The following is a 19,101-nucleotide window of genomic DNA, read 5'->3' as shown; positions in this document are numbered from 1 at the left end:
GGCCCAATGCACTGACCTGCACGTCACCTTTCCCCTCTCCCAGCCTCTGTCTCCATGTGGCAGAGACTAATTAATAAGCGATAAAATGGTCTTGCTATTTGGAAAGCCTCTTTTGTTTTTCCCCAAATCTCTCTGGGCAGGCTCAGGCCAGTTCACCAACAGGGGTCCTAATTAAAGTCTGAAAATACATTGTAAAGGAAAGCTGGAAATACAGCGCCAGACATTACAGCAGCCTGTTAACAGGAAAATCAACGCAAATTAAGACACAGCCAGACAGAAGCCAAAGCAACTTGCCATGGCATAAATTACGTGTATTAGAATCAGAAAACGTTAGTGCTGGAAACGCGGCCACGAAAGCCCTGGAGAGACAGAACATTGTGAAGTTAAGCATGTCCAGCCTTCATTTGTGAAGAATTTAAGCTAGATGATGAGGCCTTCTATGGTAACGCTCTAGACCGCCGTGTGCCTGGAATAAAGGCTATCTTTGCTCCATTCATAATTTAAAGTTGTGGAGGCGGAAATAGGTTTTAAAAATTATTTGCTGTGGCCTTTGTGCGTAGAGGGATGGGGCGGGAGGTGAGACCTGGAAAAACACCAGCACAGCTCGGCCTCCACGTGGCCTTCAGCGCTCAGAAAGTCATCAGGTGGGGTTCCTGGGGTAATGGATATGCAGGCCCTTTGTAAACTATGAGCTAATGTGACAGCAAAGAGTAAACTTGGTGTGTTTTGTTTACTCTTCCACCCACTCATCCATCCATCCATCCATCCATCCTTCTTTCCATCCTTCCTTCCTTCCTTCCTTCCCTCGTTCCTTCCTTCCTTCCATCCATCCACTCATACTCTTGTTCTTTTCAAAAACAGGTTCCCAGCAGCTGAGCTTGGTATGACCCTTGCCAATTTCCTCTTTTCCTCCACATTCTTGGTGTGGCTCTGTGCATGTTCATGCACAAGAAGGGACACACACAAGGCTGGCATCTCATGCCTCCTAGATTGGGCACTTCTCCTCACTGTCATAACCCTGGGCTGTGCCAGCCTGGAGGCGACTGCAATCTGCCACCTGGCTTCCCAGCTGCCAGTGTGGACTACTCCCTAGTAAGCTGGAGCAATCCATCTCAAATGCAGGCTGAGGACCACAGTCCGCAGGGCCCCCACTGCCTCCAGGACCAAGTCCGAGCACTTGAACATGCATAGGAGGCCCTTCACCAGTGGCCATGTCCATTGGTCCAGCCTCACACTCCCTGCCCAGCCACTGGAATGGCAGCCTCAGGAGAGCAAGGGCTTCTCGTTGTTTGGATCATGGATGCGTTCCCAGCACTGAGGACAGTGCCTGGGAGTGCGGGTGGGGGTGCCTCCAGGAATATCTGCCCAGTGAAAGGGCACCTTTCAGTGCTGAGCCTTTGCTCATGTTTTCCCCTCTGCCTACAGCACACTTTCCTCCCCCTTCATCTGGCTAATTCCTACCAGGGTCTCAAAAGTGACACCCTTTCTCAAGTACCTCTTGGCTTCCCTCTGGAGAAATGGCCCCTCTCTTCCTGCAGCCCTCAGGACTGTCTTTAACATGCTTCTGGCTCTGGGCTCTCGCATCCAAAAGGCAGGAAGCCCCAGCATGGATCGTTTTCATTCTTGACTGTCACCAAGGGATAAGTAATGCACTAATTCCATCCCAGAGGATTCGAATTCAGGTCCATCCAATCCAGGTTATTAAAGTCCTGGGGCAAGGGATGGGGTTCCTGCTCACAGCACATTTCCTTTCTGTATTCTGAAACTTTTTAAAAATAATTTTTAAAGTTTATTTATTGTGAGAGAGAGAGAGAGAGGCAGGGTGGGGTAGAGAAAGAGGGAAAGAGAGAGAGAATCCCAAGCAGGCTCTGCACTGTCAGCGCAGAGCCCCATGCAGGGCTCAAACTCATGAACCTGGAGACCATGACCTGAGCTGAAATCAAGTGTCGGACACTTGACTGACTGAACCACCCAAGAGCCCCACCCCCACCTTCTGTATTCTAAAGGCTGCTTTTCTTGTCTTATTCCCCACCCGGTCGGAAGCCCCTTAGGACACAGCTGGCTGGGCTCTTCCAGAATTTGTCCCAGAACCTGATCTGGGCAGAGATTCCTTGTCAAATGACTGTGGTTGGGAGACTTAAAAGGAGAAAGAGTCATAACCGCTGGACAGGCAATTTTGAACTTGCAGTTGGCACCAAGGCCGCACTGGTTAAGATTTCAGTGGCTTTCCTCTAAGACTGGGTGCCATCTAGAAGATGGTGTCCCTGCATGTCCCCATCTGTTAAACAGAGCCGTGGGGCTCAACCCTGCAGGACCGGTCTTGGCCTTCACCTTGGCCCAGCGGGTAGGTGGACATTGCACGATTTTATGTCCATTGGACCTACCTACCCAAGGGCAAAGATGTAAAATTATCTGTCTCGTGATGCTGATCAAGTTTCTCGAAGTTGATGGTGAAGGTCATAGGTCAAAAGGCTGTCTTCCTCAACGCAGAGTCTGAACTACTGTTTGGGAGATGGAGATAACGCTGGAAGGAGATCGCACGGTGGGGATGGAATCTTCCTCTCACTAACAAAGTCTCCCCCAGAATGCTCTTTCTGGCCAAGCTCCACGAAGACCTCATTACCATCCCCTGCAGCCGTGCGTGCCAGCCTCGCTCTCGGCTTCCCTGTAATTACTGCCAAACCCGAAAAGCAGCAGGATCGCTGGGAAACAAAAAACAAAACAAAACAAAACAAAAACAAACAAACAAACACCTGAGACATCACAGGGTGGATGAATGTTTGCAAAAAGCCAATGTGAGAACAGAAATCACACAAGGTGTTTGACTAAGCTGACAGATCAATCCATTCCTCGCCCAGGCCCTTTCTAGAAATAGATGGAAGCCCCTGGGAGCCCCTGGCCTTCCAGTGGTGAATATTGATCTTGGGCTCCTAGCTCAGCCACTGCCTGTCCTCAGCAGCAGCACTGAGTCAACTCAGGTGACACTGGGGGCAGAGAAGCAGGAAGGGAAGGAATCAGGTGCTAGAGTAACGTAGCACAGGTCGATTTGCACGAGTGAATATACGCACAGTACTCTGTCAACCTCGCTTCGGAGCCAGCCCGGGAGACCCTCTAAGTGAGCGGTCGATATCTGGGTTTTGCTGGCTGGTCCCACTCCCCCCCAAGAGACCCATGGGTCACGACCGCGCAGGTGCTCAAACCCCAGTGTGGACACCCTAAGCCACTGCCGGAATCCAGTCACCAGCCAGGAGATGGATGCAACTTTCCCCTCCCTCTCAGAATTATCAAGAAATAGTTGCTAGTTCATGAAGGTGAAGCCAGCACTGGCCTTCCTTGGGCATGTGGCAGACAAGACCCATGCTAGTGTTGCATGTGCATGATCAAGGTTATTCACGGGGTTCTCATAATGATTTCAACAATTCAACTTATTTTCAGAGTTAACTCTCTGTCAGAAGAGCTGGAAGAGATGCCGATGAAATACATTTTTTATCTCCTTGTTATTTAAAAAAAGAAACTTTTTTTAATGTTTGATTTATTTCTGAGAGAGAGAGAGAGAGCAGGGGAGGAACAGAGAGGGAGGGAGACACAGAATCTGAAGCAGGCTCCAGGCTCTGAGCTCGCTGTCAGCACGGAGTCTGACACGGGGCTTGAACCCACAAACCGTGAGATCATGACCTGAGCCAAAGTTGGACGTTTAATCGACTGAGCCACCCAGGTGTCCCACTTTATTTTTTAATTTTTTTAATGTTTTATTTATTTCTGTTTTATCTCCTTTTTAGTGTGAGTGATTCCTTCCTCTAGCCCACCAGGCAATGCAAGTTGCCTTAGGCTCCCTTTTTCTAGTTGTTTGAAAAGCTTGGGGTGCCTGAGTGGCTCAGTCAGTTAAGTGTCCAACTTCAGCTCAGGTCATGATCTCACCGCTTATGAGTTTGAGCCCCGTGTCANTCTCTAAACCTCCCCTGCTCACGCTGTCTCTCTCTCTCTTCTAGAAATAAATAAAAATATATAAAAAAAAAAAGAAATAAATCAAACATTAAAAAAATTTTTTTTAAAGAAAAAGAAAAGAAAAGCTTAAGTGTTAGCTGATTACTAAGTCCCTGGCCTTTTCATTTGAATTCCAACATTTCAATCTTCCTTGGGTTATCTTATCGTTGTTAAACTTTCAAATGTTCAACAGTACGGCTCGGCTCCGATTTGCACAGGACAGTGACAAAGCACCCAGCCCACCGGGTCAAGGGCAAAAGGCATTGTCTGTGTAACCTACTGACAGGTGTTGGGGGCCCAGCCGCCTCACAGTGCACACGCGGGCTGTCATTGAACACTAGGGAGCCCCAGACAGCAATGTCCTCTGATAGAGAGACATTCGCTGCTTTCTGGTGACTTTCATTATATTTTTTTTCACAATAAATTATTTACCATTGTTTTTAACATGGTGGATTTGCAAACTAGATAATCCACCCCCACCTGTTAGCGACTAAAAGAGTAAAAACACTTCACTTCTCTCTGGGCCTCAGTTTCCCCCTATGTCATTTGTGATGAGGATACTCTTTCACCTGAGCTACCATGAAGGAGATAGTTCTGTTCTAAACCTGACTGACGGTGGGCTTTCAGGCCATGATCCGTCACCTACCTCTCTGTAAATGGAAGTTAGGAAATCTGCAAAGGAAGCAAAATTGAGGCCCTAACAGTTCTGCCTTTCTTCCCCCAAGGAATCTTTACATTCTACAGCAATGATGACATAACAGTCACGCTGTGAATGGTAGCCAACCTGTCCACAAATTTGGCAAATTGCATCTCCCATAACCAAGTGAGGGGGAAAAAAACCACCTACTACTGGTGTGTGCTGGCAGGGAAAGGTTAGGGAGACATTTAAGTGTTGCCTGGGGGACTGGGTCTAGGAATGAACAGAATCAAGCAGATCCCCGGAGGACAGCCACGTTGGGGCAACTGGCTTGACCTTGACTTCCTCACCTGTGAAAAAAGAGAAACATCAGGGGGTGGCCAGCATTAAATGGGGTGATGCCCAGAGCCTGGCGCCCTGCATTTGCTCAGGTTAGCTATGACTACAGCTGCTGCGTTTGACTCAACTACAGATGTGGGCTCAGTGTATATGGTCCACAAAGAGATTAACAGGGACTTATTTGTCTCTGGGACCCACTCCTCCTTCCACGATTTGTCATTTAGACCTTTCACTATGCAGAGTAGCCAATTCACATCGACAATTCAAATGGATATTATTTCTAATGCCAATACCAAAAATAACCATAGTTAACATCTGTCTGTCGTGTGCCAGGCTCTATGCTGACTGCCTACCTGGATTACTGAATTTAATCCCCACACCATCCTATAAAGGTGGGTGTTAACATTGTCCCCATTAACAGAAGGGGAAAGGGGCACCTGGGTGGCTCAGTTGGTTAAGCATCTGACTTCGGCTCAGGTCATGATCTCACGGTTCGTGGGTTCAAGCCCCACGTCGGGCTCTGTGGAACCTGCTTCAGATTCTGTGTCTCCCTCTCTCTCTGACCCTCCCTTGCTCTCTCTCTCTCTCTCTCTCTCTCTCTCTCTTTCTCCTCCTCTCTCTCAAAAATAATAAAACATTTTTTAAAATTTAAAAAAAAAAAAAAACACAGAAGAGGAAAGCAAAGCTCCGAAGGTCCAGAGTCATACAGATGGAAAGTGGTAGAGTCAGGATTTGAACCCAAGCCATCTGGCTCCAGAGTATGACTCCTTCCCTTCCTTCCCTTCCCTCCCCTCCCCTCCCCCTCATCTTCCCTCCGCCCTCCTTTTTCTTTTCTTTTCTTTTCTTTTTTTTTTTTAATGTTTTATTTATTTCTAGGAGAGAGAGAGAGAGAGAGCATGAGCAGGGGAGGGTCAGAGAGAGAGGGAGTCACAGAATCTGAAGCAGGCTCCAGGCTCTGAGCTGGCAGTCAGCACAGAGCCCGACGCGGGGCTCGAACCCACGAACCGTGAGATCATGACCTAAGCGAAAGTCGGATGCTTAACCGACTAAGCCACCCAGGCTCCCCTCTTTTTTTTTTTTTTTTTTTTGAGAGAGAGTGCAAGCAGGGGAGAGGGGCAGAGAGAGACAGAGAATCCCAAACAGTCTCCACACCCAGTGTAGAGTCCAACACGGGGTTCCATCCCAATCCTCTGACCACAAGATCATGACCGGAGTTGAAATCAAGAGTCAGATGCCCTCAGACCCCGACTTCTTAAGCAGATGTTCAGTCTTCCAAGCAACAATCTCTTATCGAAAACCTGCTACATTGCAGACTATGTCAGGAGCAGAGGTAAACATATATATACAGCAGAGCTCGTTGCTCTGGATAGAAGAGCATCCTCTCCCACCCCCCAAATTTCACATCAATCTAGAACTTTGAGAATATGACCTTATGTGGAAACAGGGCCTTTCCAGATGTAATCAAGCTGAGATGAGGTCATGCTGGATTAGGACGGGCCTGAGAACCAGTGGCTGGTGGCCTCGTAAGACGAAGCGGGTGTAGACACACACATGGGGAGAGCGCCACACAATAGTGGAGGCAGGGAAAGGAGGGATGTAACCACAAACCAAGGAGGCCAAGGATCTCCCGCAGCCACCAGAAGTGAGGAGAGACGCATGGAACCGATGCCCCCACCCCCCCTCCCCAGAGCTTCCAGAAGGAACCAGCCCTGCCGCCACCTTGACTCGGGACTTCTAGCCTTCTGAGCTGTGAGGAAGTAAACGTGAGTGGCCTTCAGCCACCCAGTGGATAGTGATTTGTTGTGGGAGTCCTAAGGCAGCAACACCCTAAGAAAAAGAGACTTTCTCTGGTCACCCGTAGACCCTGTTTGGCAATAGTCACGGTTCCCCACTGGCCATGAGTAGGCAGGGGGAGAAGCCAGTGATGAATCAATCCGCCGCCTCACAGGAAGCTTGCTTTCCTGTCAACAAGGCACAGACAGAAAAGCCGTCCCTGTCGGGCCAGAGGGCGGTCTGCCCGGCCCCTGTCGCAAGCCCCAAATGGGAGAATATTTTCATAAAGGGAGGAAAAAAATAAGAGCGCCCACCGAAGTGTGTTTGCATCTGGTTTCTGCTCAGGATGACGGCGTGCGGGTGGGGACAGCTCATAAGGAGAATGCCGAGGCCTCAGAAACCTCGGTTTAACTAAGGGGCCAGATATTTCCCCACAAACCCACTAAAAGCAGAAGCTCTTATGGATTTAGCAATCTGGTTCCCTTTGAAATCTGGTAAATGCTATGGATGAAATCTCTCTCCAGAAAAAAAAAATTCCAACACGCAAAATTTGGGGTGACATTTCAAGGTATCTTGAACTTTTTAAAAAAATTTTTTAATCTTTATTTATTTTTGAGAGAGAGACAGAGAAAGGGAGAAAACCCAAGAGGGGGAGGGGCAGAGAGAGAGGGAGACAGAATCCAAAGCAGGCTCCAGGCTCCGAGCTGTCAGCACAGAGCCTAACACGGGGCTCGAACCCACGATCCGTGAGATCATGACTTGAGCCGAAGTCGGATGCTTAGCCAACGAAGCCATCCAGGTTCTCCAGTATCTTGCACTTCTAAAGCCCATGCAGTGGTGAACAGTTATTTATAAATTGCCTACTATGCACCAGGCACTATGCTCTGTGCTGGGAATAGCAGAGCGGAAGAACACACAAGGCATTTTTCTTCTCGAAGGCCAGCGCTAGCAGGGGGGTGGTGTGGATGAATGTCCTGTGGCTGCCACAACAAATTACCAGAAACCAGAGGCTGAAAATGACAGAAATGTGTTCTGTCACGGGTCAAGAGGCTGGAAGTCTGAAACCAAGATGGAGGCTCGGAAAGAGAGCCTGTCCTGTGTCCCCCTCCTGGCTTCTTGTGGTTGCCACCGACCCCTGGCATTCGTGGCTTGCAGACCCAACCCCCTCTTCCCTGCCTGTGTCTTCACACCACCTCTTCTGGGTGTCTGTCTGTGTCCTCTCTTCTTCCTGCAAGGACAGAAGTCTTTGGATTTGGGACCCAGCCTCACTGGAGGGGGGTGTCATTAAGACCCATAATAAATTACATTTGCAAAGTCCCTGTTTCCAAATGAGGTCATGTTCTGAGGTTCCAGGTGGACGTGACTGGGAGCGGCACGCTCTTCAACCCAACTCGGGGGGTGAGACCGGTAAGCAATCACGGCGAGAGCAGCAGGGGAGGTGGCGGGGAGCCCAGCATGTGAGAGAGCTTTCCCCAGGACCTCCTGGGGCGCCGGGGACCCAGATGGTGAGCAGAAACTGAGCAGAGGAAGTAGGAAGTAAAGCAGGAAGATGGCATCACACAGGTGAGGTCCAGACAGACGGGGGGAACAGGTGCCCAGAGGGGCCGTGCAGAGAGCCGGGGGGGTGGGGGGGGACGGGCTGGGCTTGTAAGCTGCTGCCCAGAGTCTGGCCTGTGTCCCTGGGGCCATAAAATGCCTTTGAAGGACTGGAAACAGAGGAGCGTTTCTAGAAATTTCATTTTGGTTGAGGTGAGGTGGGTGGACTGGAGTGGGTGCGACCAGAGGCAGGGACCCCAAGGGTCCGTGTCCCTGGGGAAGCTCCAGGCTCGAGGATTCAAGTGGCTCAAATTCTGTGCAGACGCCCCACACACTGTCCTAACCAGTTCGCTGGGATGATTCCCACTGAACTGAACAGAGGGGTTTAACGCAACGCAAGCGGGATGGGAGCTGGACCGGATTGCCGTGAGCCTGAGATGAACACCCAAAAGTCTGAACGCCCTGGGGCGCCTGGGTGGCTCGGTCAGTTGAGCACCTGACTTTGGGCTCAGGTCATGATCTTGTGGTTTGTGGGTTTAAGCCCCACATCAGGCTCGCTGCCATCAACATAGAGCCTGCTTCAGATCCTCTGTACCCACCCCTGCCCTTNTGACCCTCCCCTGCTCACGCGGTCTCTCTCTCTCCTAGAAATAAATAAACAAAAAACATTAAAAAAAATAAAAAATAAAATAAAATAAACATAAAAAAAAGGTTCTTTCCCTCCCTCTGCCCCCCTCCTTTGCTCATGCACACACTNGCTGTCTCTCTCTCTCCTAGAAATAAATAAAAATATTTAAAAAAAAAAAAAAAGATGCACATGCCCTTCTCTTTAATGGTCCCTTAGAGTCAAGTTTTCCCTGACGTGGGCCAGGAAGTCCCATCTGCTCACAGATAAGTCCTCTTTATTCCGTATGCCTGACTCATCATTCTTCAAAGGTCACCTTCTCCCCAGAGCCACCAGGGTAGGTTCCACACCCTCCCCGAAGACTCCAAAAATTCCTGATGCAGGCTCATGTTCTAGACTATCATGCCTACTTTCCTTGTAACCTGTCTCCTCTACCAGACTATAAGCTCCAGAGGTATCTTGTTTACCTCTGTACTCCCAGCTCATACACACACACACACACACACACCCTGAATCTTATCAGATAGATGAATGGATGGATTTCTTCAAGATGCCATACTGGCTTCAAACCAATCAATCAATTAATTAAATCAACAGGGACCCATCAATTGTTCAAGTGCTTTATGCTGCCCCCTCCCGCAGCAAGAGTCAGGCATCCTCAAGACTCACCTCATTCCTTCCGCAGCCATCTCATCAAGGTTGGCAGTGTTCTTCGTTTCTGCCCAGTTCGCTCCCAGGTCACCCCACCCCATGTCATCTGCCAGAATGATCACGAAGTTCGGCTTCTGGCCTCGTGTGTCCCCACTGCAGCAAAAATCCACAAGAGGATAAAGGCATCCCAAGAAAGTCATCCCCACAAAGAGGACCTTTAGAAAAAGCCAGCCCATGGTGGGAAGGGGAGGGCAATGACTGTCTGTGGGCCACAGCTAAAGATTTTTCCAAGAGCTTCCTTCTGCTCACTCTCAGTGCAGGGAGTGTCTGGAAGCAGTGATGGAGTGTGCAAGGAGATACTGGTGGTGGTGGTCCCTATAAGGATGTTGGGGCTGCGGAAATGAGGCCCCCACCTGGCATCCTAATTCAAGAGAGTCAGGAAATTTGCAACCTTGAATTTGGATGGCCCCCTGCAGTTCCGAGAGGCGACTGGGACCAGCCGCGTGTGGCAATCAGACATCCATGTCAGTGATGGCTTTTTGGCCACTTAAAAAATGACCCCTCTGTGCTCAGGGATATTAGGGCCACAGCACAAGTCTTGCTTCTGTTTGGGACTCCAGCTGGTGAGAGCAAGATAAATTCTCACATCTGCAGAACACCTGGATGTTCTAGAAGCCGCAGTCAGCCTCGAATGGGTTTCTCAGTTCCAGATGGTGGAGGGCTTCATGTTTCTGTAAGGTTTCCTGAAAGAACAAAAATTGACAAGAAAACAGAGTTAAAACTGCCAGTACAGCTGTGTTTTACTCAGTAGCTTAGGAAATAATCTCTTTTCCATGCCAACAGATGTTTTCCTTCTGATTTGACTATATAACTGGTTCATCAGTTTATCCACCTGACGAATGGTGATGATAATAGTATTTGCAATGGACCGATAATCACAAGGTTGGTAATGCCATTACAGACGGCGTCGCTCAACCCACTCACTGTATGGATGGGAACACTGAGGTCCACTGTTCTGGGAGAGGCAAGGACCAGCACCCAAATCTGCAAAATCCCAGTTTCTCCCCCACTCTGACCCCACCATGCTTCTCTGATTCACAAGAAATTCCCAGACTAAGTATGACCTTACCAAACCCATTGAAAATTCTAGAAGGGAGAGTGAGACCTTCATTACCAAGACATGATTCTAACAGTCATGCTGTCCACTAATATTTCTCTATAAAATTCTTGATGGAACTTAACTTGAGAAAAAAAGAAACGTAAAGAAAATTAATGGTATAATCTAGGTGGACTCTATGGGCACTCAACTGAAGAACTTGTGATTTTGCAAGCAGAAATCTTTCACCATAAAATGTCAGGAACATATTTCAAAAAAATTAATGGAAATTGTCCCTTTATATCTTGACAAGTAATTAAAAAATTTTTTTAATGTTTATCTATTTTTGAGAGTGAGACACAGCATAAGCAGGGGAAGGGCAGAGAAAGAGGGAGACACAGGATCCAAAGCAGGCCTCAGGCTCTGAGCCATCCACAGAGCCCGATGCAGGGCTCAAACCCATGAACTGCGAGATCATGACCTGAGGCGAAGTCAGTCATTTAACCAACTGAGCCACCCAGGCACTCCAACAAGCAATTTTTAATAAGAGACTCTACAGACATGCTCAATCAGGGCTTCTCACACTTAGATGTACACACAAATCAGCTACAGAGTTTATCAAATACAACCCCAGGCTGACACCTATGTTACAAGCCCTTAAATCATACCTTGAGTAACAAGATGCTTAGAAAAACATCATGGGGTGCTTGGGTAGCTCAGTCGGTAAAGCGTTGGACTCTTGATCTTGGCTCAGGTCATGATTTCACGGTTCATGAGTTCGAGCCCCACATCGGGCTCTGCCCTGACAGTGAGGACCCTGCTTGGGATTCTCTCTGTCCTTCTCTCTGCCCCTCCTCTGTGCTCTCTCTCTCTCAAAATAAATAAATAAACTTAAAAATTTTTTTAAAAATCATCATGATTCTTGTCCAAGAAGAAAACTAAAACTGGAGATGTTTAACCTGGAGATAATTCAGCGTCAGTGGACAAGCACAAAAACAAAAAATCGGGTTGAATTTTGAAAAAAAAAAACAGGAACTGAAGGCTATATGTTCAACTGATGCTTGCAATTGGGAACCATAGAATAAAACTGTATCACCCGTTTCACTTGAAAGCCCTAAATTTATGAGGCAAGTAAGGAGGCACAGACTTGAAATTCTGGACGGAATGAAAACATGTTGGACGCCCAAGCTATTGAGCCCGCCTGAGCTAGAGAACCCAATTGTAAGATATAAAGATGCTACTGGGGCTGCGGTTGTGGTGGACGTGATTCGCACCTGGGTATCCCTGCCCATGAGGAAAGAATGTACAGGGTCAGCCGGCCAGCCCAAGTGGATGGGAGGGTGGGGGGTGGGATTGGAGATATCTAAATTCTGGAAGGCTCAGATAAACTCCAAAGCATGGAAAAATACATACTCAATCAAAATAAAAGGGAGTTCAAGTAAACAGTCATGGTCATCTGGAGGCCAATGAATCAATTGTTCAGAAATGCGAATTCCTCTATTTTCCAAAAGGAGAGTTATTCTTTCAAACTCAATTAGATTCAACCGGTATTTGTTGATCTTGAGGCCCCGAAGACTTCTCCCTTTCTAGAAGAAGAAAGAGCTCTTGGGTGCCCAATAAACACTCACTGACCTGCCGGTTGATTCCCAGCCTCGTTCTACTGGCTTCTGACCATAAGCAACAATCATAGGAGCCTTCTCTTCTTAAAGCTACTTAGCTTGGAAGTCTAGAGTGGCCTCATTCTTTGTCAGTAATCCATTGTGGAATGACCCAACACGAAGGACTTTGGGGGGAAAAAAATTCACTTAAGAAAAAAGCTAAAATTAAGGTGGGAACATAAACAGATTGTTTTTCTTAACCAGTTCCATGATAAACCAGTCCTTTGAGGATTTTCAAAGAGAATCATTAATATTTAAAAATTTCACTGCATGGAAAGAAGCTAATTTAGCCAGCACACCATTGCATTATCCTTCACGCCCATACCTCCAGGGAGATATTTAATTTTTTCCCCACTTATTTATTTATTTATTTATTTATTTATTGTAAACTACAGTGAAAAGGCAAACCAGACATTCAAAGAATGGACCTGAAGCCACAGGCTTTGATTGAGACCCAAGCTGACATTATGGAAAACAGGATGGCAGTTCCTCAAAGAATTAAAAATAGAATGACTGTGTGATCCAGCAATCCCACTTCAGGGTCTATATCCAGAGAGATGAAATCAGTATTCGTGAAGAGAGATCAGCGCGCTGTGTTTACTGCCACATTCTGCACAGTAGTCAAGATACGGAAACAATCTAAGGGTCCGTGAATGGATGAATAAAGAAAATGTACTGCATATATAATATATATATACAGTGGAATATTATTCAGCCTTTAAAAAGAAGGATTATGGAAAAGAAAGCTGTTGGCATTTGCAAGAACCTGGATAAACCTGAAAGGCATTAGGCTGAGTGAGATAAGCCAGGCAACAGGAAGGCAAACACTGCACCATCTCGCGAAATCTATACGAAATCTAAAAAAGTCAAACACACAGAAGCAAAGGGTAGAATGGTGGCTGCCAGCAGCTGGGGTGGGGGTGGAGGCATAAATAAGGTGATGTGGGTCAAAGAGGGCAAACTTTCAGTGATGCAAGATGAACAACTTCGGGGGTCTAACGTAGGTACGGCACAGTGACTACGGTTAGTGATACTCCGTTGTGTACTTGAAATCTGCTAGGAGGGTAGATCTTAAATGTCTCACCACAAAAAATGTAAAGCGTATATAACTGCGTGAGGTGATGCATGTGTTCCTTAGATTGTGGGAATCATTTCAGACTGTATCCGTATATTGAAACGTCACATCGTACACAGTAAACACAAAGTTTTATTTGTCCGCTATATCTCGATGACCTTTGGGGAGATGGCTTTGTGCTCCGGGTCTTATGTGAGGTTGCTTCCCCAGCTTTCTTGATGCCTCACCCTCCCTCCCTCCCCTGGATACAGGCAAGGTGCATGTCTATGGGCTAAGGAAGAAAAGGGTAGTCTTTGGCAAATAGAGCTTCCCCTCCTCCTTCCACTGGGCTGGAAGGAACTTGACCGCCTTCCTCAACAGACCCCACAAGAAAGGCCCACCTGCTCCATCCAAGCAGAACAAACTAGGATAGACCCCTGCTGAGCACAAGCATGAGCCACTCCAGGTGTCACATCAGTGACAGAGTGACCTTGAGTTGCCCATCAGCTTTGTGGCGATTCATGTCTTTCTCTCTGACCCCCACGGCAAAGCAAGGCTTCGGAAGCTTGGCCTCCCTTCAAGTTCCGGGCTCGCTTGTGGGAAAGGGCGGTCATCAGCAGCGAAATGACCAACAGTCAAGCTGTCGGCCAGAAGGGCCAGGAATGGAATGGAACGCGGCAACCTGAAGACGTGCTTTGTGGTGTAGCGGTGTCTGAATACCAGGGCCGCAAGTCCATCACCTGACCTGGCTCCCCGAGGGCCTCCGTGTGGCCAAGCAGCCTGCTGGAGGGCCTTGAAAACAGCTGAAATAACAAGAAGGTCGGGCAGACCTTTCTGGCAGAGGGCTCTGTTGGTTTTCCAGAGACAAAGCTTCTGATGAGTTGAGGCCAAAAAAGACAAAGGGGGGCGGGGGGTGGAGGGGGACGGGAACAGGGGTAGAGTGTGATCTCTGGCAACAGAGTATGTTATTTTACCTGCCAAATCAGAGCATGGTCATGCGCTGGCTGGGCCCACGAGTCACAGGGGGATGGCCAGGGGGGGCCTGGGGCACCAGCCGCGTAGTCTGAAGTGAGTCCCCCGCAAACACGGGCGGAGTGACAGGTGCCAGTCTCGGCGCTGTGCGTATAGCAGCGAGAGGATCACCGAAACCTATGCCTTCCTGCCACTTACTGTCCTGTGGGGGGAAGCAATGAAGCAAGTAAAACGTAAGTGCTGGCGAGAGAATCGAGGCAGGAAGCAGCTCCTGAGTGTGGCGAGAGCAGGCGCAAAGTTAAAGGGGTCACGGATGACCTCACGGAGAAGGTGATCCTTCTGTGAGGCTCCGGAGGAGGTCAAGGAGCAAGCTGTGTCGGAAAGGAACACGGGGCAGAGAGACCAGGAAGGCAAAGGGCTAATATGCGAGCAGCAAGCAAGGAGCCGCTGTACAGAGGCGGAAGCATAAGTCCAGATTTACGTATAACAGAATTCTTCCCTGCTCTCTGAGACAAAGCAACTGTGTCGCAGGGTGGCAGGTAAGAAAAGAGGCTGAGAAGTCTGCAGTGCATTGCACCAGGCCAGGTGAGCCCAGGTAAGAGACCGCGCTAGGGGAGGCAAGTGCAATGTCTGGGGCACAACATCTCAGAGCCCGCCTGCGCTCCTGTGACTCTAACCGTGAGCACCTCCTTAAATTCTGCCGCGCCCAAACCCAGGCCCAAGTGGAGAGGAAAATCTAGTGACCTTGGTAACCATGACAAACAGTTATTTAGGTTATTGAATGTCTATGTGTAATAAACCTCCTCACACGGGGGCGCCTAAGTGGCTCAGTCCGTTAAGCGTCCGACTTCGGCTCAGCGCATGATCTTAATGGTTCCGTGAGTTCGAGCCTCGCATCAGGCTCTGTGCTGATGGCTCAGAGCCTGGAGCCTGCTTCGGATTCTGTGTCTCGCCCTCTCTCTGCCCTTCCTCTCCTTGTGTTCTGCCTCACTCTCAAAAATAAATAAACATTAAAAAAAATTTTTTTAAACATCCTTGTGGGTCCCCTCCTTTGCCCTGATGCCCTAACATGTCAGTTCGGGGCTGCCTCAACTAAGAAAGATTGTTTTCTTAGAGGGTATCTGGGGGTCTCAGTCCTAGCTCAACAGAAGAAGCAAAGGAAATTTTTTTCTCTGTTTCTTTTTCTTTCCGTTTTATTGACATGTAATTGACGTACAGGACTGCATACGCTTAAGGCGGATGCACAATGGCTTCTATGTTATGAAATGATCACCACAGTAAGTGTAGTTAATATCCATCATTGCATACAGATACAAGAAAAGAGAGAGAGAAATGTTTTTTTCCTCGTGATGAGAATTTTTAGGATCTTAGGAACTTTCAAATATACTATATAGCCATGTTACTATAGTCATCACGTTGTACGTTATACACACAACACTTACTTATTTTATTTTTAAAAAGTGTTTTTTAATTTTTTTTTGAGAGAGACAGAGACAGAGCATGAGCAGGGGAAGGACAGAGAGAGAGGGAGACACAGGATCCGAAGNGCTCCGGAGGAGGTCAAGGAGCAAGCTGTGTCGGAAAGGAACACGGGGCAGAGAGACCAGGAAGGCAAAGGGCTAATATGCGAGCAGCAAGCAAGGAGCCGCTGTACAGAGGCGGAAGCATAAGTCCAGATTTACGTATAACAGAATTCTTCCCTGCTCTCTGAGACAAAGCAACTGTGTCGCAGGGTGGCAGGTAAGAAAAGAGGCTGAGAAGTCTGCAGTGCATTGCACCAGGCCAGGTGAGCCCAGGTAAGAGACCGCGCTAGGGGAGGCAAGTGCAATGTCTGGGGCACAACATCTCAGAGCCCGCCTGCGCTCCTGTGACTCTAACCGTGAGCACCTCCTTAAATTCTGCCGCGCCCAAACCCAGGCCCAAGTGGAGAGGAAAATCTAGTGACCTTGGTAACCATGACAAACAGTTATTTAGGTTATTGAATGTCTATGTGTAATAAACCTCCTCACACGGGGGCGCCTAAGTGGCTCAGTCCGTTAAGCGTCCGACTTCGGCTCAGCGCATGATCTTAATGGTTCCGTGAGTTCGAGCCTCGCATCAGGCTCTGTGCTGATGGCTCAGAGCCTGGAGCCTGCTTCGGATTCTGTGTCTCGCCCTCTCTCTGCCCTTCCTCTCCTTGTGTTCTGCCTCACTCTCAAAAATAAATAAACATTAAAAAAAATTTTTTTAAACATCCTTGTGGGTCCCCTCCTTTGCCCTGATGCCCTAACATGTCAGTTCGGGGCTGCCTCAACTAAGAAAGATTGTTTTCTTAGAGGGTATCTGGGGGTCTCAGTCCTAGCTCAACAGAAGAAGCAAAGGAAATTTTTTTCTCTGTTTCTTTTTCTTTCCGTTTTATTGACATGTAATTGACGTACAGGACTGTATACGCTTAAGGCGGATGCACAATGGCTTCTATGTTATGAAATGATCACCACAGTAAGTGTAGTTAATATCCATCATTGCATACAGATACAAGAAAAGAGAGAGAGAAATGTTTTTTTCCTCGTGATGAGAATTTTTAGGATCTTAGGAACTTTCAAATATACTATATAGCCGTGTTACTATAATCATCATGTTGTACGTTATACACACAACACTTATTTATTTTATTTTTAAAAAGTGTTTTTTAATTTTTTTTTGAGAGAGAGAGACAGAGACAGAGCATGAGCAGGGGAAGGACAGAGAGAGAGGGAGACACAGGATCCGAAGCAGGCTCCAGGAACTGAGCTGTCAGCACAGAGCCCGACGCGGGGCTCGGAAGCAGGCTCCAGGCTCTGAGCTGTCAGCACAGAGCCCGACGCGGGGCTCGAACCCATGAACCGTGAGATCATGACCTGAGGCGAAGTCGGACACTTCACCGACTGAGCCACCCAGGCGCCCCCCCAACACTTATTTAATCTTGTAAGTGGAGCAAGCCCGACCCTATTGTTGGGAGTATCATTTCTGCAAAGCCAACAATGCCAGACACTCATCCACACGGGGCATGTGAGATCCTGCCTAGCATTAGCTAGATCCACCTGTTGCAAGTGCCGCAGAGGGAAGCCGTATGGCAGGAGCCAATTTGGGAGAGCAGAGGTGGCCTCATGCCATGACCCCTGAAGGCTCAGTAGCCCTACGGAAATTATATCTGGGTTTGCGAACACATGTCAGGAGAACGGAGAAAGTAGATGGGCCTCCGAATAACACCCTTTCTCTAGAATTCTGACCCCACTTGAGAAGGAACATCACAAGAAGTGTGGTCAAACAGAAAGGATTCAAGGTCGAGTACCTGAAATCCACTCCCTCAATCCACTCCCTGTTTGCTACATGCTTAAGGACTTTTTACAAAGCAGCATTTACTTATTATTTATTAAACGTTTCATTACGAAAGTTGTTAAACATACAAAAGTTGAGAAACTCATGCACACCAACCCAGCGTCTAGATTCGACGGTTATCTGCACGCGGCCAGCCTGTCTCATCTCGCCTCCCTCCTACTATTTCCCTTTCTCTCGTTTTCCACATACACTAGGTTATTTTGAAACAAACCTCAGATATCATGTACCTTCATCCAACATGATTTCTTTTTTTTTAAGTTTATTTATTTATTTTGAGAGAGGGAGAGAGAGAATGAGCATGGGGGTGGGGGGACAGGGCAGAGATCGAGGGGGAGAGAGAGAATCCCAAGCGTGCTGTCAGCACAGAGCCCGATGTGGGGTTCAAACCCACGAACCATGAGATCATGGCCTGAGCAGAACCCAAGAGTCGGACGCCTAACCGATTGAGCCACCCGGGAGCCCCCAACATTATTTCTACATGTTTCTCTATAAGATACGATTCCTTTTTAAATCGACCTACAATTCTATGAATAGCCACTTTTTAAAATTAACAATGATTTGGGGTGCCTGGGTGGCTTAGTCGGTTAAGCGTCTGACTTTCGCTTAGGTCATGATCTCATGGTTCGTGGGTTCGAGCCCTGCGTCGGGCTCTGTGCTGACTGCCAGCTCAGAGCCTGGAGCCTGTTTCAGTCTGTGACTCCCTCTCTCTCTGACCCTCCCCTGCTCACACTGTCTCTCTCTCTCTCTCCTAGAAATAAATTTAAAAAAAAAACAAACATTAAAATTAACAATGATTTGTTAGGATCCTCAAAACTCCAGTTAATGTTTAAATGTCACCCACCATCTCACCAATGTGTTTTTTTTTTTAAAAAATTGTAAATATTGGGGCGCCCGGGTGGCTTAGTCGGTTAAGCATCCGACTTTCGCTCAGGTCATGATCTCGTGGTTTGTGGGTTCGAGCCCCGTGTCGGGCTCTGTGCTGACTGCCTGCGCAGAGCCTGGAGCCTGTTTCGGAGTCTGTCACTCCCTCTCTCTCTGACCCTCCCCTGCTCATGCTGTCTCTCTCTCTCCTAGTAATAAATAAAACATTTTAAAAAAATAAAAAATAAAAATAAAAACATAAAAATTGTAAATATTTTTATAATGGTTTTTTTTTTTATTTCTAATCCAGGATCCAAACAAGGTCCACCACACATTGCATTTAGTTCACGTGTCTCTTCTCTTTTCATGTATAAGTTCCTCCTCTGTCTTCCTTGCAATATATTTATACATAAATTCAGTTTTTGTCCTGTAAAATTCCTCAGTTTCGGACGTGGCTGATTGCACCCCGTGGTATAACTTATGATGTCCGCTGAGCCCCTGTTAACTGACTTGTAGACTCAATGGCGAAATCTGATTCAAGTTCATTCTTTTTTGGCA

At 47.7% G+C, this 19,101-nt stretch overlaps 1 protein-coding gene across 3 annotated transcripts in view; it reads right to left on the bottom strand.

The window, feature by feature from the left end:
* The window catches only part of ARSG (arylsulfatase G), an 86,100-nt gene that overhangs the window by 60,284 nt on the left and 6,715 nt on the right, over positions 1–19,101 (bottom strand). For 2 of the 3 annotated variants that reach the window (XM_077780432.1, XM_077780433.1), the window contains one exon: positions 9,564–10,288. In XM_077780432.1, coding sequence (XP_077636558.1) covers positions 9,564–9,781 — 218 coding nt within the window. In that variant the 5' untranslated portion in view covers positions 9,782–10,288. The remainder of the gene's footprint in view (positions 1–9,563; positions 10,289–19,101) is intronic. The other variant, XM_077780434.1, reaches the window with a different exon arrangement.

This window comes from Crocuta crocuta, unplaced genomic scaffold, assembly GCF_008692635.1.
Source record: "Crocuta crocuta isolate KB4526 unplaced genomic scaffold, BGI_CrCroc_1.0 scaffold288, whole genome shotgun sequence".
Classification (NCBI taxonomy): domain Eukaryota; kingdom Metazoa; phylum Chordata; class Mammalia; order Carnivora; family Hyaenidae; genus Crocuta; species Crocuta crocuta.
Note: the sequence above shows the minus strand (reverse complement) of the source record. Positions and strands in the feature narration are given on the sequence as shown.